General features: G+C 36.6%; 1 protein-coding gene across 14 annotated transcripts in view; it reads right to left on the reverse strand.

Moving 5' to 3' along the window:
- Rapgef2 (Rap guanine nucleotide exchange factor 2) overlaps nucleotides 1–25,070 on the reverse strand; it is a 265,529-nt gene that overhangs the window by 93,484 nt on the left and 146,975 nt on the right. For 11 of the 14 annotated variants that reach the window (XM_070012622.1, XM_070012626.1, XM_070012624.1 and 8 more), the window contains 2 exons: nucleotides 24,299–24,466; nucleotides 21,705–21,722 (listed from right to left, as the gene is read on the reverse strand). In XM_070012622.1, the coding sequence (XP_069868723.1) occupies nucleotides 21,705–21,722; nucleotides 24,299–24,466 (186 nt within the window). The remainder of the gene's footprint in view (nucleotides 1–21,704; nucleotides 21,723–24,298; nucleotides 24,467–25,070) is intronic. The other 3 variants (XM_070012625.1, XM_070012628.1, XM_070012621.1) reach the window with 1 other exon arrangement.

Here is a 25,070-nt window from a genome sequence, read left to right on the forward strand (position 1 = left end):
TGTTACTTCCTTTGCCTAAAATTATCCTTCTGCCTCCCTTTCCTGTCTGCTCCCTGCTCTCAAAATGTACTGGTGAGATGCCCTCAAGGTTATCATAATCGTGTCCATCTACAGTCTGTTTCCCCCACATACTCCAACATCCATGATGGCTGATACCATTTCTGTGTGAGTGCACAACTGTACTTGGAACACCAAGCATGGTACTCACTGTCAGCACTCATATTTTGTTGCATGAATAAAATTTCTACCAACTGAGAATTGGACATTGGCAAGACTTTATAGGATCTTCTATACTGGTTATGGTCAAAATTTCAAATATTTTCGATAGTAGGCATAATGAATCATTTAAAAGTAAATGGCCCCAACAATAAGAATTAACCCAATCAAAAAAGAGGAATAAACATACAAACAGGGTAAAGGTGTGGTATATACATAAAATGGGATGTTTCAGCCTTACAAAAACATATACTATAATGTTATATTCTATAAGGTAGATAAAAGTGGGTGATATGAGGCTAACTGAAATGGTCAATCACAAAAGAACAAAGGCTATAAATTATTCAAATTCTTAGGGACTGATAGAATGTGTGGTTGCCTTGGGCTGGGAGGAGAGACTGATTACTGGGCTCTAGGACATTTCACTTGAGAAGATAAGGAAACAGTTCTGGAGATGAATGATGGCTATGACTGCATAATGATGGGGATTGCCAACAACCTTAAAATACTTACGCTGGTCTGGGCACCAGTGGCTCAGGCCTATAATCCTAGCTACTCGGGAGGCTGAGATCTGAGGATCGCGGTTCAAAGTCAGACCAGGCAGGAAAGTCCCTGAGACTCTTATCTCCAATTAACCACCAGAAAACCAGAAATGGCACTATGGCTCAAGTGGTAGAGCACTCACCTTGAACTGAAGAGCTCAGGGACAGCGCCCAGGCCCAGAGTTCAAGCCCCACAACATTTAAAAAAAAAAACAAAAAACTTTAATACAGTAGTATAAATTGTAATGTTACATGTAGTTCATCACAATAAGGAAAATAAATGGCAACTCAAGGATTAGACTATCAGCTTCCACATTTTCTATCTAACCTATATCTCAAGATATCCATCTACATGCCAAGAATTCTCAAGCTTCTAAGACAGAGAAGCCCCATGTATCTGACCTTCTCAGAAGGAAAGCAAGCTAATGGGGAAATTTAAAAGATGTAGTCAGAAAAATCACACATCCTCAGGCACTGACACTTCCCTGTGCTGAGATTTGTTATAACTCTTCATAGCCTGGCTCCTTGCCTACAATCTACATATCTAATCTCAGAGCTAGAATACTGAAACCATATTAAACACCTCTACAATCAAACATAATCCTACCAGATTATAGAGGCCAAACACTATTTAAGAAATATATAAAATCAAGGTTTATGAGATACCTATGGCACAGATTTTTATATAAGCAAGAATAATCACCTTATTCTTGAACCATTTAGATTTGGCAAGTAACAGTAAACAGATCCAAACTCAAATAACAACAAAAGTATAACAATCTTGCTCTCAGTCAAAAATACTCAAAGACTTGTAAATTCTCATTAACAATGTTCCAAAAGATAGAGGTTACATATTTCAAGAAACTACTTAATTTAAAGGCTTTCCATTGTAAATTTAATGTTACTGTATTCTTTCCTAGATTTTCCTCTGAAGTGTTCACTTACTAATACTGTAAAACTAAAAAGACTTGTGGTCTCTTACTCCCAGTAATTATTAATTGGAGTTAGAAGTTGTGTGGTACAAATTCAACATATTTTGGTATTCTTTACATCTCGGAACTAAGCTATACCTATATCCAACAGACACATGAAAATAACATATTTACTTATCATTAGGAAGGAGGGACAATGGAGATCAAGAAATGGTGAAAATGATCAAATTACTTTACATTCATGTATAAAAATGCTGTAAGATATACCATGTTTTTAGTCAGGCAGTAATGGCCCATGCATGTAATCCTAGCTACTCAGGAGGCTGAGATCTGAAGGACAGTGGTTCAATACTAGCTCAGGCAGAAATTTCAGTCTGTTAAACTGTGTCTAGATAACCAGAAACAGTCAGGCTGGAGGAATGGCCTCAAGTGGTAGAGCAGCAGCTGAATGAGCAAGCTTACTACTGACAGCACAGAACCCTGTGTTGAAATCCCAGTACAGGAAAAAGAGGAACAACTCATGTTTTATGCAATTAATATATGCAGTAATTTTTTAAATATGAAAATGTAAGACTATAATGTTAGTAATTGAGAAAAATATAAAACCTCTCTAGTTTTCTAGTATCATTTTATTTCTTTAATAGTTATGTACTGATTTCTTCTCTTTCCTCTTAACCATTGGAAAAAATTACAAATGGAAGAAACTCATGGGTAAGACATGAAGTTGTCATCTGTAACCTGGACATAAGAAATTTTGTAAATTTAATTCCCAATAGTTTATTGGTTTGGTATATTTATATAAAACAGCAATGCTGTTTATACAAAACCATTAAAGCACAAAACCAATGCTAAAAACAAAACAAAAAAAGTATGAAGGAATTTTACATAAAGCCTTTTCCCAAACCCAGTTAAACCTTTCTTTCAAAAAGAAAAGTTGATTATCCAATAAACTATTTTTCTCTTTTTTTGTGATATTGGGGTTTCTGACAAAATAATCATAACTCAGTCCTACACTTTTCTACAATCTATTTCCTCCTTACACACCCAAAAAAAAATCTATCAAGATACATTTATTATTTAAAATAATTTAATTTTGAGATAAAATAGGAAAGAAACACTTTGACATCTAGACATAATTAATAAATGAGGTTGAATCTAAATTCAGGCTTAAGAAATACTGGAATCTATGAACAGTGCCAGAAAGATCTAACAGAGTCCAAATAAAAATCAGCAAATACTATTAGAGATAGGCTTCAAAGAAATCTTATGGAATTTCTCTCCTTAATAAATAATAATTCCTCACAGCAACCTGTTTATGTTGCATCTGATTCATAAGTGGAAAATTTACATGGCAACCTATCCATAATAACATTCATACAAGGCAGTAAGAAGAAAAAAAAATTTTGAAAGACGTCATGACATAGAATCATGCAGAAAAATAAGGAGAATAAAGAACCTGGGAAGTCAGTGAAAAGCATCAATACTGGCTTCTGTAAATTCACTTGTAAAAAAAAATTAAGCAAACTTTAATAGCATATTAAACAAAGCTTACTTCATTTCCTATTTTAAGAACAGGCTAGATCTTATTCTGTAATATTCAAGGTTTCAAAGGTAAAGTCCTTGACATTGGCCACAAAGCAGTTCAGTGCCTTTCTAGAAGCAATGGCCCCAGATTGGTCTCTGTGCTCGAGCTGACAAAGCAATACTCCAAATGTAAAGAATTATTACCGTAATTTACTAATTTTCCATGTACTATATTTCCTTTCATTAATTCATCTGCACAAGCACAATGAATGAGCTCTTAATTATCCTTATTATTTAACAAGAATAAGAAATACTGCTTCATAAACTGGAATATAAGTTAACTGAGGCAAGAGACTATCCTACATTTTGTTTGATATTAGATGAGATTTTATACTTTTTCCCTAGTACTTGATACACAGTAATTTTCAAGTAACAAATATAAGAGTAAATCCACTCGTTCTTCAAAACCGTGAAATATTATTACACAGTCTTTAAGATGAAGAAACAGACCCAGATAGAGAAACTGGTTAAATGGTTAATGTCTAATGGTTAAATTAGACATTAAAATGTCTAATTTTCAAAGGAAACAATTACCAGAATGAAGAGATTACTCATAGAGAGGGAGAAAATCTTTACCAACTATTCATTGGATTAAAAAAAGTCAATATCCAAAATATAAAAAGTTTTTAAAAATCTGAACACCAAAAGAACAAATAATCCAATTAATAAATGGGCAAGCATACTTAAATAGTCAAGAGGTAGGAATGTAAACTAATACAATAACTATGAAAATCAATATGGACATTTGTCAAAAAAGTTAAAAGTAGACCTACCTTATGACACTGCTATACCACTCTTGAGCAAATGACTGGAAGGGTGTAAAAATCAACAAACAAGCAAGGTACCAACACACCCATGTTTACAGCAGCACTATTCACACTAAGCTGTGGAACTAGCCTAGGTGCCCAACAAGTGATGAACACATAAAAAAAAACACAGCATATGTATTACTTATCTATAAAAAAGACTGAAATTATGCCATTTGTAGGAAAATGTGTGGAACTGGAAATTATACTGACTAGTGACAAACATTGCATGCTTTCACTCATATGCAGAATCTATGTCTACAATGATACAAATAACAATCATAAGGTGATTTGAATGCAAAAAGGCACTGTTGGTGTGTGGAGGATCAGCAGAAAGGAGGAAGAGAAATGGAGATGGTACCTAGGGTAAGAAGGATCAAGATATATGATAATACAAAGAAACCCACCAAACACTGTTTTTAAAAGGGAGAGAAGATAGAGGGAAGTTAAAAGAATACAATAAAAAAGAAAACTTGCTCAAAACATGTACTATGCACTTTGGAATCATCTCATGAAACCCCCTTGTATATCAATGAATTGTAATTTTTTTTTAATGTCGAATTAGTTTTTTGACAAAATCAGGGACTTTAACCCTACAGGTAAAAAGAGTAGGCTACAATTAACACACACACAAAAAATTCTTTTCAGTACTGTTTAAAGCAAGTCTCACACACTTTCCTATTCAGCCTGGCTTTGAACCAGATTTCAGCAACCTGACCACAAAGGATTACAGGGGTAGACTATGATTTTAAAATCTTTAACTGGCTTTAACTGGCTCTTCTTTCGCCTTCCTTTTCACTTATTCATTGTTGTTTTCGTTTGTTTGTTTGTTTTTAATTTCATATCCTCTGGCTTGTTCTTAAGAGTGTAGCCACTTGCCGTCAGTTCCCTCAGTTTTTCTTTTTCTTTTTTTAAAGCTCAAAACTAGCAGGCTCTACAACTTGAGCCAAAGCTCAACTATTAGCTTTTCTTTTTTTGGGGGGGGGGGAAGGGGTGTTCCCTTATCCTAGACCTTGAACTCAGAGCCTAGTTAATGTCCCTGAGGTTTTGTTTTTTGGTTTATTTTTGGAGGGGGGGGGTGCTCAAAGCCAGCAGTCTTTACAATTTGAGCCAAAGCTCAACCTCTGACTTTTTTTTTTTTGGGGGGGGGTGCTGGTCCTAGGGCTTAAACTCAGGACCAGGCCACTCTCTACATTTTTTAAATTTTGTTTTGTTTTTGCTCAAGATTAGCTGGCTCTACAACTTTAGCCAAAAGTCAACTTCTGATTGGTTTTGCTTTGTTTTATTTTTGCTGCTGATTTTAGGGCTAGAATTCAGAGCCTGAACACTCTTCTTGATTTTTTTTTTTTTTTTTTTTTGTACAAGGCTATCAACTCTACAATTTAAGCCAAAGCTCACCTTTTGGCTTTTTATTTTTTTTATAATTAGTAAATTTAAACTAGTTATAAGGGTCTACATATACAACACTGTGTGTTGTACAACCACAAGAGAGGGGAGGCAAGGTCTGAAGAACAATTTGTAGAGGAATGGGAGGGAGATGGAGCCATCTATAAAACTGGGCTAGCCACAGCCCTGCTGAGCCAACGTATAGCTCTTAAATCTTACTATAAACTGAGGTTATATTATCAGACATATGATGTCCACAACAAAAAAAGAAGTTATGGTATCATTTTCAGTGTGGTATTTTACAAGATCATATGTAAATTACAACAAGCCACAGTGGACATTGTAGGACAAACAGTGAGTAAATGTTGAATTCTGATGGTAGAAAGTCTGGATAATAAACTGTTTAGGAAACTGAAATGAGGAGAACAGGCTTGGAGGGTAGGAGCTTTTTAAATATCAGAATCAGGGCTGGGAAGGTGGCTCAGTGGTAGAGTGCTTGCCTTGCATGCATGAGGCCCTGGGTTCGATTCCTCAGCACCACATAAACAGAAAAGGCCGGAAATGGCGCTTTGGCTCAAGCAGTAGAGCACTAACCTTGAGCTGAAAAGCTGAGGGTCAGCGCCCAGGCCCAGACTTCAGGCCTCATGACCGGACCCCCCCCAAAAAAATTTTTTTTAAAAATTAAATATCAGAATCAGTTTTATATTGAAGTGGAATATGAATAGTCATTTGTATTGCTTTAAAAGAGATCTAGAGTCATGAGCTAAATTATGGGGAGGAAGATCAAGCTAAACATATGTAGAGTTTTCTTTTTGCTTTTTTTTATTTTTAAGATGAGATCTTCCTATGTTGCTCAGGCTGGCTTTAAACTCAAGCTCATATGATTTTCCTGCCTCAACCTCCTGAGTAGCCACACATCCAGTTTATGGAAGGGTTTAAAAACTGCCTTACCTAATAAAAGTAAGTACTATAACTAAATTATTACTTTGTATCATGGCAATGAAGTACAAGTTTAACACACTCTATGCAAAAAGTCAGATACCAACACATATTGCAATTAACAGTCTTAAAACAGAGGCTGAATAGCAGGGTTCTAAAAAAGAATTCATAAGCCAGCTGGGCACTAGTGGCTGGAGCATGCTTATTACCCTAGCTATTCAGGAAGCTGAGATCTAAGGATCATGTTCCAAGACAGCAGAGGCAGGATTCAGAGAGACTCTTATCTCCAATTAACCGCCAGGAAACAGGAAGTAGCACTGTGGCTCAAAGTGGTAGGGTGCTAGCCTTGATCAAAAGAGTACCCGGACCGAGAGAGAGAGAGGGGGGGGAGAGAGAGAGAGAGAGAGAGAGAGAGAGAGAGAGAGAGAGAAGGAAGGAAGAAAGAAAGGAAGGAAGAAAGAAAGAAAGAAAGAAAGAAAGAAAGAAAGAAAGAAAGAAAGAAAGAAAGAAAGAAAGAAAGAAAGAAAGAAAGAAAGAAAGAAAGAAAGAAAGAAAGAAAGAAAGAAAGAAAGAAAAGAAAGAAAGGAAAGGAAGAAAGAATTCATAAGCTGTATTAAGTGGTTCCACTAGAAGATTCCCAAAACTTTTGTCATATGGCTTTGACCAACATTCAGCTGGAAGCAAACTGAAGGCAAAAGGGAGACCATGGCGCTCAGCACTACAGTGGTTTGCTATAGGTTTGGTTCCATCTCCAGTTGGGGGGGCAGGGGGCGGGGCGTGAAAAGGTCACACAAACAGGAATGAACCTAACTTTAGATAAGACTTCATGGTAACTGTCCTTTATTCTGAAATTTTTATTTTTCTCTTTTGGCAGTGGGAGGAGTAATATTATACAATTAAATTTTTGGCTTTCCTTATTTAATGTTAATGGTTTACATTTAAAAACATAATAAATTCAATCATGCCTTTGTTGTATAATGGCACCACCTACCAGTGACCTACTCTATGCTGGAATGAAACTAGAAAGGTTAAAAAGTGAAAGAGAAACTAATAAAAATAGCTGTGCTCTGCTGATGGTCCTACAAGAGAAAAGTTAGACATGATATAAAATACTACGAAGCAACCCAAACCTATTACTGCATTATAGAGAACTTGTGTCTTCCCCTGCACTCTGTGCGCCACTCTACCTCTCTCTCTAAAGGCATTTCGGCATCTCAAGTGGTTAGTCATTATCTCCCTTAAGTCAAATTTCAAGGTTAAATAGTAGAAAAAGCAATGTATGTTTTGTGTGCCAGTACTGGACCTGGAACTCATGGCCTGGGCACAGTCCCTTTGTTTTTTCTAGTATTCTACCACTTGAGCCACATCTCCGTTTCCAGTTAATTAGAGTAAGTCTCACAGATTTGTCTCCCAAACTGGCTTCAAACCTTGATCTTCAGCTTCGCCTCACTAGTAGTTAAGATAACAAGCATGAGCCACTAGCACCCAGCAAGAAGTAATGTATGTAATTTTTTTAAATAAGTAATTGCAGGGATTAGGAGTGGAAAAGCTTTATGTCTGAGTCTCACTCCATTTCTAACATTTACTATGTAAGTGACCATGAACACATAACTTCCCGTTTTCAGTCTCCATGAGCTTATCTCCTAAGAGGAGACACTTCAGACACTATAAGGTGTGGCTTAACTAAGAATACATTCAAAGACTGGTATACCATAAACACTCCATAAAGGTTTAGTTTACTTCCAAATTAGTCTAAACAATCTGATGTATTAAAGGTTTGGCCAACCTATTAACTAACTAATGTGAAGACAGCTGGGACTATTATCTTCCTTGTGCTGATACCCTCATAAACAATTGTTAACTGGGGAGACTTAGAAACCTTCTTGCAGTTCTGAAAGTCTGCTCCAAATACAGCAGGATGTGGCCACAACACTGCTCTGACCTATTCCAAGCTTACAAAGCTAAAAAAAAAAAAAAAAAAAGCACACTCAAAATAAACTGCTTTCAAAGGTTCTACGGATTCTTCAGGAATTTTATTTAATTTCTTTGCATACTGGGTCTTTAGATGTGTGGTTTTTTTTTCCCTTGAGTTATTTTTGATGGGATTTAGAACCAAGGCTTTGTGCTTACCAAGCTCCACCACTGGTCCAAACTCCCAGCCTGGAAATTGACTATCAGTAAACATAGTTTTCATTCTAAACAATCCTAGGAAATAGACCAAAATATATGTTTTCAAAAGGGCCCAATAGTGTTCATTCTAGAACACAATGACAGTAACTGTAAATGGAAACGTTAATCAGTGGACTTCTCTACCAGTAGAACTGTAACTACCTTTCTGTCATAACCAAAACATACTTCAGACAGAAAATGCTCCCAAGAATAATTAAAAATAGAAGACTATATTTACACAGAAAATATTTAAAATGCCATAGAAATTATTTATTTTTTTGTTGGTTGTGGGGCCTGAACTCTGGTCCTGGGTTCTTTCCCTCAGCTCTTCAACTCAAGACTAGCCCTCTACCACTTGAGCTATAGCACCACTTTGGGCTTTTTCTCCTTATGTGGTGCTGAGCAATCAAACCCAGGGCTTCATGCATGCCAGGCAAGCACTCTACCACTGAGCCACCTTCCCAGACCCTAAAAAAAATTTTTTTTTAATATTCTCTTAAGTCAGCCTACCAATATAGCCACATACGTTTAGGTTGACAATATTGAATCTTCTGACTGAAAAATGAATAAACAAAGCCCAAACTCGTATTTAATTTCAACTTCTCCTTAAAGACTGTAAGAAGACAAATGGACATCTTAACTATTTAAATTATTACAAGTGTTCATACATATTGAAACTATTAGTTACTACGATGCTAGATATTTAAAACCACAGATAATATATTAGAATATTTAATTGAATGTGTCAGGCAATTACAATTGTTAGAATTGCTAACAAGTAGCCAGATGAATCATATTCATGGGCGAGTACATCTCCCATGTAGCATTTCGAGGTATTGACATACAGCCATCAATTCTCTAATGAGACATTGAAGAGTAAGGAACACATACATTTCTTCCACAATTGACCTCCAAAACTTAAAGTGGATAGGACAAGAAACAAGAGATCACAGATGAATTTCAGAAATCATCATGGTCAGTTCAATGATCTACTAGACAAAAACAAGCCTTCTTGCTCACCATACAAAATGCTTTTTGAAAGATAAACCTTAGAGCAAAAATGTAACAAGATCTATTTTCTTGATGTGTTTTTCAGGAAATAAAGCAAAATAAAAAGCTGTTGAATAGGGCTGGGAAGGTAGCTCAGTGGTAGAGTGCTTGCCTTGCATGCATGAGGCCCTGGGTTCAATTCCTCAGCACCACATAAGCAAAAAGAAAAAAGCTGGAAGTGGCACTGTTGCTCAAGTGGTAGAGCGCTAGCCTTGAGCTAAAGAGCTGAGGGACAGCGCCCAGGCCCAAGACCGGACCCCCCCCCCCAAAAAAAACAAAAGCTGTTGGATAAAAATTTAAAAATATTTACAACTTTATCCACTTGACTTTTAATATTAAATACTGAGAGTATTAATATTAACAGTATTTACAATGAAGTAAAAATAGAATCTAGAAGAAAATACAGTACTTAAGGCATAGGAGGGGCTGGGAAGGTGGCTCAGTGGTAGAGCGCTTGCCTTACATGTGTGAGGCCCTAGGTTCGATTCCTCAACACCACATAAGCAAAAAGAAAAAAGCCAGAAGTGGTGCTGTGGCTCAAGTGGTAGAGTGCTAGCCTTGAGCTGAAGAGCTGAGGGACAGCGCCCAGGCCCAGAGTTCAGGCCTCAAGATTGGACACCCCCCCCCAAAAAAAAAGAAGGCATAGGAGTCATTTCATGTGGGAAGTTCAACCTCCAAGGAGGACAAGCACTCCAAAGGTAAAGCATATAAAAAAAAAATATCTTTTTTGCCTAAACAGGTGATTACTGCATCCCCCTGAATTGTAAAGCACAGCACAAGTAGTCACTTGGTGATGACAAAGGCAGCTAACCAACAATGTCTTAGGAAGAACAACTAGACTCAAAAATACTCAAGAAGAAGCATCTTGACTTAAACACTAAAACAAGCAAGAAACCAATAGGGAAAACAAGTGGGACACTCAAACAGGGTAATAGTGTCAAGTGTCAGTGGCTCATACCTGTAATCCTAACTATTTAGGAGGCTGAGATCTGAGAAGCATGTTTTGAAGTCAGACTGGGCAGGAAAATCCATGAGACCCTTACCTCCAATCAACAACCAAAAAGCCCGAAGGGGAGCTGTGGCTCAAGTCGTAGAATGATAGACTTGAGCAAAAAAGCTCTGGGACAGCAACCAAAGACCTAAGTTCAAAGCCAGGACTATCACAAAAACAATAACAAACAACACAAGCCAGGAGCTGGTGACTTGAGCCTGAACTCCTAGCTGTTCAGGACACTGAGAACTGAGGATCCCAGTTGGCAGTTCAAAGTCAACCCAGGCAAGAATGTCCGTGAAAATCACAGAAAAAGTCAGAGGTGGCACTGTGGCTCAAGTGGTAGAGTGTTAAAAAGAGCTCTGGGACAGTGCCCAGGCCCAGAGTTCAAGCCCCTAGATGGGGGAGGGGGTCAGGAAGTCTAGAAATAATCTAGGAGTCTGGAGAAAAAGGAAGTTTTAGGAATACTTCTGGGTTGGTTTATTATTTATTGTTATAAAGTAAAACGATTTGTAGTAAATTATTCCAGACATCAGAGGGCTGTTAAAATTATTATGGTACCCATGTGCGAGTGGCTCACACCTGTAATCCTAGCTACTTAGGAGCCTGAGATGTGAGGATTGTGGTTCAAAGCCAGCCCAGGCAGGAACGTCTGTGAGATTTATCACCAATAAACTACTCAGAAAAAGCCGAAAGTGGTGCTGTGGCTCAAGTGGTAGAGTGCTAGCCTGAGCCAAAGAAGCTCAAGGACAGAGCTCAGGCCCACAGTTCAAGACTGACAAAAGTTATTTATTTGGGGGAGAGGGGATGGACAAAAGCTAGTAATACTGTATTAGCATATGACTAAACAACTACTTTAAAGACTATCCAACAGACACCTCATAGTTTAGGAAAATATAATACGCATCACATTAAGTCAAATTTTGCATAAAAATGTAAAATATAGGCCCACATAGTAGCTGATAATTATATGAAGAGGAAAGGTAGACAGAGAACTTTCTAGAATGGAAAGAGAGTAAAATTCTTAAAGAATATGCTCTAAGAAATGCTAAATAAGGTATGATTAAAATTATTATATGGTATTATATATGGTATTGAAATACAATTATTTATGGGCTGGGAAGTTGGCTCAGTGGTAGAGTGCTTGCCTTGTTGTATGCATGAGGCCCTGGGTCGGTTCCTCAGCACCACATAAGCAAAAAAAGCTGGAAATGGTGCTGTGGCTCGAGTGATAGAGCACTAGCCTTGAGCTGAAGAGCTGAGAGACAGCGCCCAGGCCCAGAGTTCAGGCCCCATGACCGACAAAAAAAAAAAAAAAATTATTTAATGTAAAACATTTTAAATTTCTGATCCTATCCAAATTTAGCTTGAGATCGTAGGGAGATAAGGGAGAAATAAGCAGCAAAAAGGTGAAGAAAGAAAAGCAAAGCAAAACTATCTTTGTATCTCAAGAAGGTACTGTGTATATACTAATGCTCCACTGACACCATCTCACCATCTTTTTTTTTCTTTTTTCAAATAATTTTTATTGAGATTAAATGATTACATAAATTTCAAAAATTTCACAATATTGTGAGATAGTGATACTTAGTTAAAATCACAAAAACATTTTAACCTTCACAAGGCAAACTGTCATTATCATGGTATATAGTTTGTGAATTCCATGAGCTTTGACAATACAACTATTTCTTCCACATCAGATGAGATGTACATTTCTTTCCCTTTGCTTAGTGTAAGCTGTGCCCTCTTTCCTTCTCATTCTCTCCATTCCATTGCTGCCCTTGAGTTGCTTAGTTCGTTTTCGTCAATGTCCAGTGCACCTGATGGGACCCGCTACTGTATATTTTCCCATTGCCCTCTGATTTTTTGCCCTCCTCTTTAGCTTCTCTCAGATGTGCGCACGCACATATGTGGTCAAGAACATGGAATCACTTAGAAATGATATGACAAACTGAGTGGAGGTCCTTTGTTTCTCAAGTCCTGTTTACTTTGTCATATCTCCTTACATTTTGGATATAACATCCACATATCAGGGAGATCACGTGCCATTTGTCTCTCTGCTCTTGGCTTACCTTGCTCAAAATGATTTTTTCTAGTTCTATCCATTTTCCTGTGAATGCCATTATTTTGTCCTTTCTAATGGCTGCATAATATTCCATTGTAGATAGGTACCACAATTTTTGGATCCATTCATCTGTAGTGGGGCATTTAGGTTGTTTCCATATCTTGGCTACTGTGAACAGTGTTGCAATGAACATGGAGGTGTATGTGTCCTTGTATCTTGGTTCCTGTTGCTCAGGGTAGATGCCTAGGGGAGGTCTATATTTAGCTTTCTGTAGTACCTCTATAGACTGCTTTCCAAAGAGGTTGTATTAGTGTCCTCCATAGGCAGTAATGACAACTATTTTCAGAAACTCCACCCTTTAAGTCTTTTTACTATTCTTATGGTCAAATAGGAAGTACAAATAAGGTACTTTTGTTCCAGTCAAGGTAGGGACTTGTGAAGGAAAAAGATATCTAGAGGTCTATAGTTCTGAGTGGGACCTAGCCCCTTTATTCATAAAACTCAATTTTTATTAAAAAGACACTGGGGAAACTATGATATCTAGATGGATTATCTGTCAGATATTTTCTTGTTTGCTATTTTGTTTTGGTGCTGGAATATGAGCCCAATCTCACCTATGTTTATGCAGGCACTCAACCACTAAGCTATAGCCCAGCTTTCTTGAAAAATAGCAAGGTCAGTTTTCTGTTTGAAGAAAAACAGTAACATGTCCTTCTAGTGAATGACAAAACACACTTTCAAGAAACTGTCTGAATTTTGGAAAACTCACCTTTAACATAATATATTTGAGAGCATCCTAATAATTAAGGCTCTTTCTGAATAATATCCATGGAGGTATTAACAAATACAATCTTTATATTGGATAGTGTATCTGCTAATTCAGTGAGTGAAGCATGATATTGTAAAGCCATGCCTAGCAGAAATGCCCACTCAATGTGCAAGGAAGATCAGTGGAATTTAATAAAGAAGAAGCAAAGATGGCCAACATTATTTTAAATTAATCATTGCAACTTATCTTTATGAAATCTCAACTTGTCTTAGTTTGGTGTGGTTTATCAAAAAACAGCTTTGAACACCTTATAATCTTCATAGAGCTTGAACTGAGTGAGCCCACCAATCGTCTACTAGGACAAGCAATATATATGGTTTCAGAAGTATAGAGCACTATATTATTGTTCTTAGAAATTTTTTTGTGTGATGGTACTGGGGCTTGAACTCAGGGCTTGAGTTCTCACTTGGCTTTTTTGCTCAATTCTGGTGTTCTACCACTGGAGCCACAACGTCACTTCTACTTTTTGGTGGTTAATTGGAGATGATTAGAGTATCATTAAACTTCCTTGACTAGGCTGGCTTCAAATTGCAGTCCTCAGATATCAGCCTCCTGAGTAGCTAGCTGGGTGTGAACCACTGATGCCCTGCTCAGCTTTAAACATTTTACAAAGAGATGGGCAGGAAGTACAAGAGTATTGATTACTAGTAAAAAGGTGATGTTAAATTTTAAGGTTTGGCTGTACTTCTTATATGTACAAATGACTTTTGGATTGTACCCAAACTTCAAGTGACTGATTATTGTTCCTATCCTCAGAGACACACAGGTAAAAATGTAAGACAATCTGAATATTTTCTTTTTCATTCACAAAGCTTTCCCATTGGAATTAACTCTTCATTACTGAAGCCGAAAATTCATACTATATACTTCATTCACTCTGAGGCCTTGTTTTTCATTTCTCCTCTCAGCCAAATAATTCCAAATACCTTATCATATCCAACTAGTTCCTGTCTTGTACTGGAAAGAAAAGAAGATATGATAGGGACAACGACTCAGGCACACCCTGAGCCTAAACAAAATTGCTCTAACACAAACTATTACTTAGTAAGACTCATTCCCTGCACAGATTCTTCTTTCCAAAATACCATTAAAATTATTTTTTTAGCCTATTTTAGCCTATATTAGATACATATGGGAAATGGCTATGTTCATGTCGGTCAAAAAGTTCATTATTAACCGGGCACTGGTGGCTCACGCCTGGAATCCTAGCTACTCAGAAGGCTGAGATCTGAGGATCACAGTTCAAAGCCAGCCCAGGCAGGAAAGTCTGTGAGACTCTTATCCCCAATTCACTATGAGAAAACTGGAAGTGGCGCTATGTCTCAAGTGGTAGAGCACTCGCCTTGAGCTGAAGAGCTTAGGGACAGTGCCAGGCCCAGAGTTCAAGCCCCACCACCAACAAAAAAAAAAAAAAAAAAAAAAAAGTTCATTATTGTGCCAGATGCATACTTATAATCCTATTTACGATGGAGTTGGAGATAGGAGTATCAAGCTTTAAGATCAGTGCCAGCAAAAGTTAGCAGGACTCTATCTCAAAAACAAGCAGATATAGTGGTGATACATGTAATACCAGATACATAGGAAACAAAGGTATGATGATCATGGTCCCAGACTAGCCTGGACAGAAAACCTCAAGATACTATCTGAAAACTAAACACAAAGGGACAACTGGCAGTTGGCTAGCAAGTTTGAGGCCCTGAGTTCAATCTCTGGTATTATTAAAACAAACAAACAAAAAAAATTCACTAATGATATTTTACCACTAAGCTGGAAAACTGAAAAAGGGCAAACACAGTAAATTTAATGTTATGTTGGGTTTATTTTTAACTAAAAGTGAAAGAGCACCAAATACTAGACTTTAAACAAGTTAATCATATGGTAATATAAATAAAATGTATCTTAATTAAAGCCATTATTAAAAAATATTACTATTGCTTCTGAATTACTAAAAACAGAAAACAGCTGGGCACTGGTTGCTCCTGACTGTAATCTTTGCTACCCAGAGACTAAGATCTGAGGATCCTGGTTCAAAGCCAGCCTAGGCCGAAGATTTTCCAATTAACCAGCAAAAAGTCAAAGTGAACTGTGGCTCAAGTACTTGAATTCCAGCTTTGAGCACAAAAGCCAAGTAAGAATGTAAAACCGAGTTCAAGCCCCAGTACCACCATAAAAAAGAAAAATAAATGAAAAGAAAGCAAATAACAGCTTGCTACTTAATTATATAATAAGCTTTTTGAAAAAATAGAAAATCTTATATACATAGATATACAGAACATTTGGTATTTTCAAATTGTTAATATAATTAAAATATCTTTTCTAATTATTTTTGCACTAACTTGTACACATGCCAATTTTATTTTTAGCAATTACTAATATTATAACACTTAATTCACCTGATATTTCTAACTATAAACAGAGAACTTACAACTAATACTAATTGTAAAAAATACTAGTAAAAAAATATAACTGAATATCAAAGTAGGTTTTTCCAAAGAAGAGAGATACTTCTCACATCAGCACAGAGATTTGGAAAAATCTTACGCCAGACAATAAAGGGAGGGAAGGAAGAAACTATTACATGGTAAGAGTGAAATGGTTGAAGAAAAGCTAAATTTTAACCAAGTGTATTTAAAACATGTACAGGCACAGAGAGCTATCTATGTTCACAATGAGAGACATGACAAAGTGACAGTGATCTTTTTGACAAACAAATTGCTTCAAATACTGCATGACCTGCTACACAACACTCATTACTTTCCATTTCCAAGCGCAACCAAAAGATAGGTCCAATTACAACATCAATACAGGCTTTCTTTGAAAATTCAATGAAAGAAAAGTAAATCCCAGTGTGCCCCAGCACTTCTGTAGCAGGGATGATGTAATATATAAAAATAGACACCCTCCACCAGAAGGCGAAACTTGGGTAAACAGCATACTGCTTACCACTCTCGAGTGCCTTGCATGAATTTGCAATGTGTGCTGCTAATAGAGAGAAGTCATCTTGCACTCTAAATTACTTTCTGGTTTACATTTCCAAGTCTCTCCATACTCTACAGAGTCATTTTCCCAATCCACTTAAGTTAAATTGCCATAAATACCTAATCCTATCAGCAAGAAATAAAGAGTCATCCTTAAGCAAGGAGAGTATGACTTCTTGCAGCACCTGGCACATGCTCTATTTTGTCACCAATGGCAGCACCTCCAGCAGAGCATTGTTCTGTCTATCTATTGTTCAGAGACCTTTTTCCACAAGGAGCTCTCTGCAGGATTTTAAAGTGTAACATAATCTAGGAAACAGGAACCAGTGAACTGGCTGATACTGAACCTGGAGAGCAAAACATACTTTTGACACCTCTCTAAAAGGCTGCCTGATGCAAATGTAAATGATCAGGATGCATATATACACACAGTACATAACAAAATTTTGGGGGGAGGTGTATGCATTACGCCTAATACTCTCCACACTCCCTTTTTCATATTCTTATTCCAGAATTTGCTTTCAAATTTCCATTGAGCATTTCTGGATTAAACAATCACCTGCTTCTAACTCTTGCTCAGCATTAGTGTTCATGTACAATAAGGCAAGAAACACTACTGAGACAGAAAGCATTGTCACAGAGTAAAGCACCAGAAATGAATCTATTAGAGTTACTCACTTTTTGTTGTTATGCCAGTACTGGGGTTTAAAATCAGGGCCAGGGCACTGTCCCTGAGCTTTTTCACTCAAGGCTGGCACTCTACAACATGAAGCAAGCCTCTACTTCTGGTTTTTTTACTCGTTAATTGAGGAAAGAGTCGTATGGACTTTTCTGCCCAAGCAGAAAAGAGAGGATCTCAAACAGATCCTCAGATCTCAGCCTCCTGAGTAGCTAGGATTACAGGCATGAGCCTGATGCCTGGCCACATTTAAATTTTGAAATTATCACTGCTACTTTCTTCTTCCTGGACTACCACATAAATCCTCTGTCCTTAAATCTTACTCCAACTCTCAAATTGTTGTTGCCATCTCCATTACTTTTACACAGGCCTTTCTAAGTTCCATCTTGACATTCTCACCCAGAGATCTACCTTAGAGCCCCATATAGCTATCAAGTGTGGCCCTCAGCACATCACAGCTCTGTTTCATTCTCACTGATGTTCCATATGGTCCTTACAACTTTCAACATAGCTTCCAAGGTCCTATTACTTATTAGCCCTCAACCTCTATGTCTTTGAAAAAAATTGGGAGTTCTTTCTGCACCAAATGTTTCTCCTGGTGCTCAAATACTAAGATCATTGAGGAGGCATCTCTATTTCCCAAGGTGCCCAATGCACAGTGGGACCTTCCTGTTCTCTCTGTGAGACTAGCAGTCAATAGAGGCAAGATTCTGCTTTAATTCATTAGCATCTAGCACAGACATGAAAAAATGGTGGGTACCCAATAAATACTTGTTAAATGATTTAAAATATATAAATTAAAATACTGAGCTTTCGCTAAGCAATACAAGACACAAGAAATATGTTTTGAATTTACAATAACTGTAATTCAGAGGCACTAATGACAGCATTACAGATAAATGTCTCAGATTCAACTAAGTACATGTGCCTGATGAGCTTAAATTCTAAAAGAAAGCAGATATAAAAATTCTGTATTTGAATAACTTCTTATATGCATAAAAACATTTAAAAGTAAAGTAGGAATAAACTAATCACAAATTAACTGCTTAGTAGTCTAGGAAAGTCAGTGGACATACAAATCTATATTAATACTTCATGCTAATACATCTTACTGCTAAGTAGCAAATGCCAAATTAAAATAGAGACATAAAAAAGTAAATAGTAAGTGACAAAGCAAAGTCATGACATGAGCAAATGTAAAGCCTATTTCTTTCAATAATCTCAATAACTAAACAATTTTTGACACTAACCAAACCTACCTAGAAATCCTTAACTGAAGAAAAAACAACTTAAATCTATCTACACAAAAAACAAAAAACACTCATAAGAAATGATACATAGGGAAAACAAAAGAGGAGGCAACAATGCTTGATAAGAAATGTATTCATTACCTTGCCCATGTAATTGTAACCCCTCTGTACAGTATTTTCACAATAAAAAAAAAAAAAGAAAGAAATGATACATAAGGGACTGGGAATATGGTTTACTGGTAAGAGTGTTGCCTAGCATGCATGAAGCCTTGGGTTCAATTCCTCAGTACCACATAAACAAAAAAGGCAGAAATGGTGCTGTGGCTTAAGTGGTAAAGTGCTAGCCTCGAGCAAAAGAAACTCAGGGACAGTGCCCAGGCTCTGAGTTCAAGCACCAGGACTGGAGAAAGGAAAATGAAAGGGAAGTGAAAGGGAAGGAAAGAAAAGGGAAAAGAGAAGAGGAAGGGGAAGAAGAAAGAATAAGGGGAAGAAGAGGAGGAAGAAGGGGAAAGAGAAAAGAAAAAAGGGAAAAAGAGAAATGATATATATAAGGAAATAAATGCTTCCCCAAATTTAAATACACAATGTATACATGCTTTGAAACAACACAAGATATGCCATAAATATATGTCACTTCTGGGTTTTTATTTATCAGTTAAAAGTTAAGTTTAATGTCTTAAAAATGGAAAACCTAAAAAAAAACTATAAAAAATAAATCTACCTAAGAGATTCTTAAGCTATATCATAGCAAGAGTAAAATAGCTATTTTAAGAAATAGAATTTGCTTTACATTTTATGAAATAGACCTATCTCCAACAGCTTGCATACTCACTTATTTGCTCACAAAATTCATTCATTCATTCATTCATTCATTTTAGGCAGAGTTCCAACATACAGCCTGGACTGGCCTTGAACTTTCTCTGTAGCTAGGAAGGCCTTGAGCTTATTATCCTCCTCCAGCCCTAACTTCCTAAGTTCTGGAACTGCAGAAGAGATTTCAGTAATTTGCTACCATGCCCAGCTTACACATGAATCATTCTTAATACACTGATGCCACATTTTATGGATACTGACAACAAAAAATTGTTACTATAGTACCACATTATATTAAATTTATATTACTATTATTTATTTTGGTTGTACTAGGGTTTGAACTCAGGGCCTTGTGCTTGCTAGGCAGGAACTCTTGACACTTGAGCAACAGCCAGAGTTCTTTTAGCTTTCAGTATTTTTTAAATAGCCTGCGACCTCCTAGCGTGCATGTGTACACATGCTCACACGCGCACATGCACACACACACACAACACACACATACACACACACATACACACACGCACGTGCCAGTCCTAAGGCTTAAACTCAGGGCCTGGGTATCGTTTCTAAGCCTTTTTGCTCAAGGATAGTGATCCACCACTTGAGACACAGCTCCATTTCTGGCATTTTGTAGATAATTGGAAAGAAGAGTCTCATGGATTTTTTTCCTGCCCAAGCTAGCTTTGAACCTTAATCTTCAGATGTCAGCCTCTTGAATAGCTAACCACCAGCATCCAGCTGTACCCAAAGTTTTATTGGTTGAGATGGAAACTCATCAACATTTTCCTTGGGCTGGCTGCAAATCATACTCCTCTCAATTTCAGCCTTTGTAGTAACTACGATTATTGGTATGAGCCACTATGATCAGCTTTCAATTTGTATTACTTTCACATGTAATATTTTCTATTACTCCTGTACTACTCCAAGATCTCTCTCTTATGTAGTCTAGCCTATAACTCATAATCCTCCATTTCAGCCTCTTGAACTGCTGGATCACAGATATACACAACCATGTCAGGCCCAATCAAGAACTTTAAACCTATATATTTCATCTGTATTTCCATTGTAGGAAAGGACAACTATTAGAGTGAGTGAAAAGTAACTTTTTATATGGCTAGTCATTTTCATTATTTCAAAAATTTTGCACTGAAGGATGGGAATTTTTTAATTAAAACTTCTAACTTGCAACCTAACCAAGTGGAGCAGGGCAAATTTTTCTTCAGTCTCCAATTTAGTATCTCTCTGTACAATTTTTGCTTTTCCAAAGAGAGAATTGTTTTCTTCATAGGAAGAGTGGCTAGGCTGGTGGATCACAGCTGTAATCCTAGCTACTCAGGAGGCTGAGTTCTAAGGATCTCATTTCATTTCAAAGACAGCCTGGTCAAGAAAATCCATGAGACTCTTATCTCCAATGAACCACCAGAAATCCAGAAGTAGGGCTATGGCTCTAGCCTTGAGCAAAAGAGCTCAGGGATAGTGTCCTCAATTCAAGCCCTGTGACCAAAAAAAAAAAAAAGGGGGGGGGGTGATGGTAGAAGGAGTATGAAGCTCCAAGTTCTCTCCCCTTCAGTTCTATGCCTGTCATCTCCATTTCCATCTTGGAACTACTTCTCCCTCTCACAACAACTTCAACAGAAAATTACAAATGCAGAGAGGCTCTGGTATAGAAAGAGTAATTCTTTCCTACCCTTCTTTGAGCTAGAGATGAGATAAAGCTGTCTGTTCAAGTCCCAACTCAGCCTCCTTGAGCATTAAGCAGGTATCTTCCATTCTCTGCTAGAAACCTGACCTCTGTAACCTACAAGGACTGCAAACACATATCACCTCCCATCCCCTTCTTCTGAAATTCAGCCCCAACCTCCACTTACCAAAATGGAAGAAAATGCTAAGATAGGCCACCTCTGAACTTCTCACAGTATTTAAAAATTCTTACTTTCCCCTGGCATTGATGGCTCACATGTTTACTTCAAGCTACTCAGGAGTCTGAGATCTCAGAATTTTTTGTTTCTTTTTTTAACTAAGCCTTTAAAAAATCTGCCTCCCCAAATGCCCTCACATTGGAATTCCTAAAACATGTCATACACAGAACTTCCAATATAAGTTTCTAATCAATTTCCTGTATCAGCTTTCACACAATGAGCAGCAGAGTTCCTGTCTGTGTTTTTGTCAGTTTTTTTTTAAATTTCTCTATCTAGAAAGGAGTAGTGAAGAACAGAGCTCCACTCATTCTTAAAAATAAACAGCTTGCCCAGAGACAGAGCATACATCAGTAAAAACAGTTCAATAAAAACAGAGCATCCATGATACCTTCTAAACCACTGAATCCCAACTTTAATAGGTCTCATTAAACCAGAACAAATCAGAACTCAGAAAAAAAGGACAAGACAAAGCAAAACACACCAATATTATAAGTTATTAGTTACATTGAAAATTCATAAATCAACTTAGGTTAGGCAACTACACATGTTACAATACCTGAGGTTTAGTGCATTCCTTTGAGCCAGAATGAATGAGTGCCATAAAGGAGGAAAGGAAAAGAGGAACATTATCAGACATGCTATATTACACCTGCCAAAATGAAGATAATGTTAAACATAGGTTAAAGAATGACAATATAGACTTGGCTGCAATGTGCAACATCCATGGTCTTTAGCCATGCGCTTGAAATGCCTGGCAAGTACCCTACTGCATCTCAAGGTTGCTCATGCAATTATGTGAGCTTTCACCCAACAGCTCCATCCTGTTAGCCAATGCCTTTCAAAAGGATGTATTTCTGTTAAGAAAATACAAGGTAGGACTAATGAAGCATAATAATTTTCACTTAATTCTTTTTCCTGTGTTGAAGCAAATAAATAAATAAATAAAATATAATTGTTTTTCTACATTTATAGAGTTAGATAAGGTAAATAAGATACAAAAATAATTAAAATATAATTTGTACTCCCAAAACTGATGCAATACTCTGAATTCTGACCTTGTTATAGTCAATCCTATTTAGTAAAATTAATACTAATATCATATATTATTACTATCACATGATCTATTAGAAGTCAGGTTAAATGTTTTACCTTAGTGTTGAATTAGTTCTAAAAGTGTCTGTTGACCAGATAATACACTCTTAAAAACACTAAAAATTTTGTTTTTGTTTTTTTGTGCCAGTAGTGGATCTTAAACCCAAGGCTTCACACTTTCACAATGTTGCCACTCCACCACTTGAGCCACAGCTCCACTTCTAGCTTTCTGCTTGTTAAGTGGAGATAAGAGTCTCTGGCATTTGTCTGCCCAGGCTGGCTTTGAACTTCAGTACTTATATTTCAGCATCCTGAGTAGCTAGGATTATATGTCTAATGTGAGACAACTGGCACAAGTTACTAAAAATATTTTCTAGCAATACAAAAACTTTTTTAAAACAGGCTAAGAAAGAGAAGTCATTAGAGAAGAGAGAGTGAATGTACTCCATAAAGGGAAAGGTGGGGTGGGAGAGAGAAATGCATTATAAAATGACCCTCCCAACTTAAAAGGGACCTAACATAGAACAATCAACTCTCACACTAGGGTTTGGATAACCACACCTACTTTAAGTTTAGAAACTAATCCGGAAAAAAGAATTCCAAAGCAGAAAGAACATTACCACTGTTCGTAGTAAGTAAAAATATTAGTCTACATACTGTACTATTAATATAAACAAGTATTTTTACTAATTTTTCTTGCTTTCATAATGCTGTTAACACTAAAAACGTTACTTCCTTTATTGACAATGGTAATGAAAAATCTTTCATTTTTCTTTCTCTTTTTTTTAATACCAAGTCTCTCCAGAGATCAACAAAGCAGTCTTTGAGATGAACCAAAAGCAAGCTTTTCCAAATGAGCTCAATGAAATGATTCAAGTATGAAATTGATATGAAATTAAAATGATGCACAGGCAGTAGGAGTGGGGTGAGTTTGGCAATGGTGAAAAACAACATAATTCGAGGCAAGGAGCTCAGTGAAAGAGTTCTTGCCTTGCATGCATAAGGCCCCAGGTTTGATTCCTCAGCACCACATAAGCAGAAAAAGCTGTGGCTCAAGTGGTACAACACTAGTTTTGAGCTGAAGAGCTGAGGGACAGCACCAAGGCCCAGAATTCAGGCCACAACCAAAAAACTTTAAAAAATAGGAAAAAAAAAACCCCACATAATTCAAATACAAAGAGCTCTCTGATAAACAGAATATTTCAAGTATATATGAAGTATAATACATTATAATACATAATATGAAGTATAATACATTACTAAAACTTGAGTAAGTAAGTCTATACACATTTTCCATGTACTCTACATTTGTAGTTGCAGAAAAAGAAAAAGAACAATAATATGTAACAGCTGTCAACTACCTGCCTATACTTTTCATTTTTATTTTAAAATTAATTTTATATAAAACCGTTTATTTAATAGTACTATATGCACAGGTAAAGTGTTTCCTATCTTATTATAAATAAGATAGGAGAAAAACTGATGCTTAAAAACTCTTATACAAAGCACTCATGAGTCTTAGTTTTCTCAAACATAGAAAAAGCAGTTTACTTATCTAATATTAGGAAATAAAGGATAGTCAAGTACACCATGACATTTAAAAAGATCTTTGAACCTATCAGAAATATTTCCGTGTGTTCACACTGAGACTTCTTCTAAAAAAAAGAACAATATTTAAAAGTATGGAACTAATGAAATTTTTATATATCTCCTTTTAAAATATAGACAAGATATGATGATAGTTATGAGGGAGAGAATACATAGGAGTTAGCTAAATTGCTGGGCCACAGTACAATACAGAAACTAAAATGTTACATGCTTGTTACGTGTGAACTGTCAGTGTGAATGAACAGGTCACAAAGTATTCTCGTGCTTTGTAAAGCAGTAGACAATATTTCAATGATTTATAAACACTTCCTATCACGTGTTCCCAGAAAAAAAAATCAATATTTTGAATCAGTGTACCACAGAAAACAGTTATTTCTTTAAAATGGAAAGCTTAAATGTATTTTCACAAACGCTAAGACAAATATAATACATTTTGACTATGCACCTTACCGTGTGATAGCCCCTAGGCAAAGCAGGTTTGCCCACAGGGTAAGGATCAACTGTGTCAATAATTGTTTGTCGCTCGCCTTTCTGGTTGATTTTTCTAAATCTTCTTCGGGACTGTCTGTGAGAGGCTTGCCTCTGAAAATATTCTTCATTTTCATCCATATAGTCTACCTGAAATACAACCCCAAGCATGTCATGTCTCTAAAGGTAACATTCACTCTAATATTAGATACAAAATAGAAACTTACAGACAGCTCCCACTCATTTTGCATAGACATTTGTAGACAAATTATGGAAACACCCTTTTAACTGTGTTTGAAGTTCTCTGAAACTAACTGGCTCTGAGTCACTTTTCTTTTGTTTCGAAGAAGCATTTTCAATTCCACTTAGGACAATACGGGTTACTCTTGAATTTCCTGTTATTTCAAAGGGAAGGATATTTTCTGTATTCTTTGTACTGATTTATTAGTGAAACATCACACAGAACATATCACATTTTACAAAAGCAACTGCTGCATCAACTTAACCAAAAACACAAAAAAGTCGGGTGTAAGTAAGTCTGTAAAATATACCCCTAAATCTGTTAAGTCAACCATTACTGCCAGAGCCATGTCAGCAGCCATGAGTTGCTCTTCCTCCTTTCATTATGTGACTTCAGTGACTTCAGCAATTTCTCATTTTAAACATTTTAGAAAGTCTGATGGAATAGATTAACGGGGAACATACGTCATGCCTGTTCCTCATCATTGCTATTGTAGGCACATATAGCAAAGGT

Source organism: Dipodomys merriami, unplaced genomic scaffold, assembly GCF_024711535.1.
Source record: "Dipodomys merriami isolate MVZ:Mamm:240054 unplaced genomic scaffold, mDipMer1.0.p SCAF_9, whole genome shotgun sequence".
Lineage (NCBI taxonomy): Eukaryota > Metazoa > Chordata > Mammalia > Rodentia > Heteromyidae > Dipodomys > Dipodomys merriami.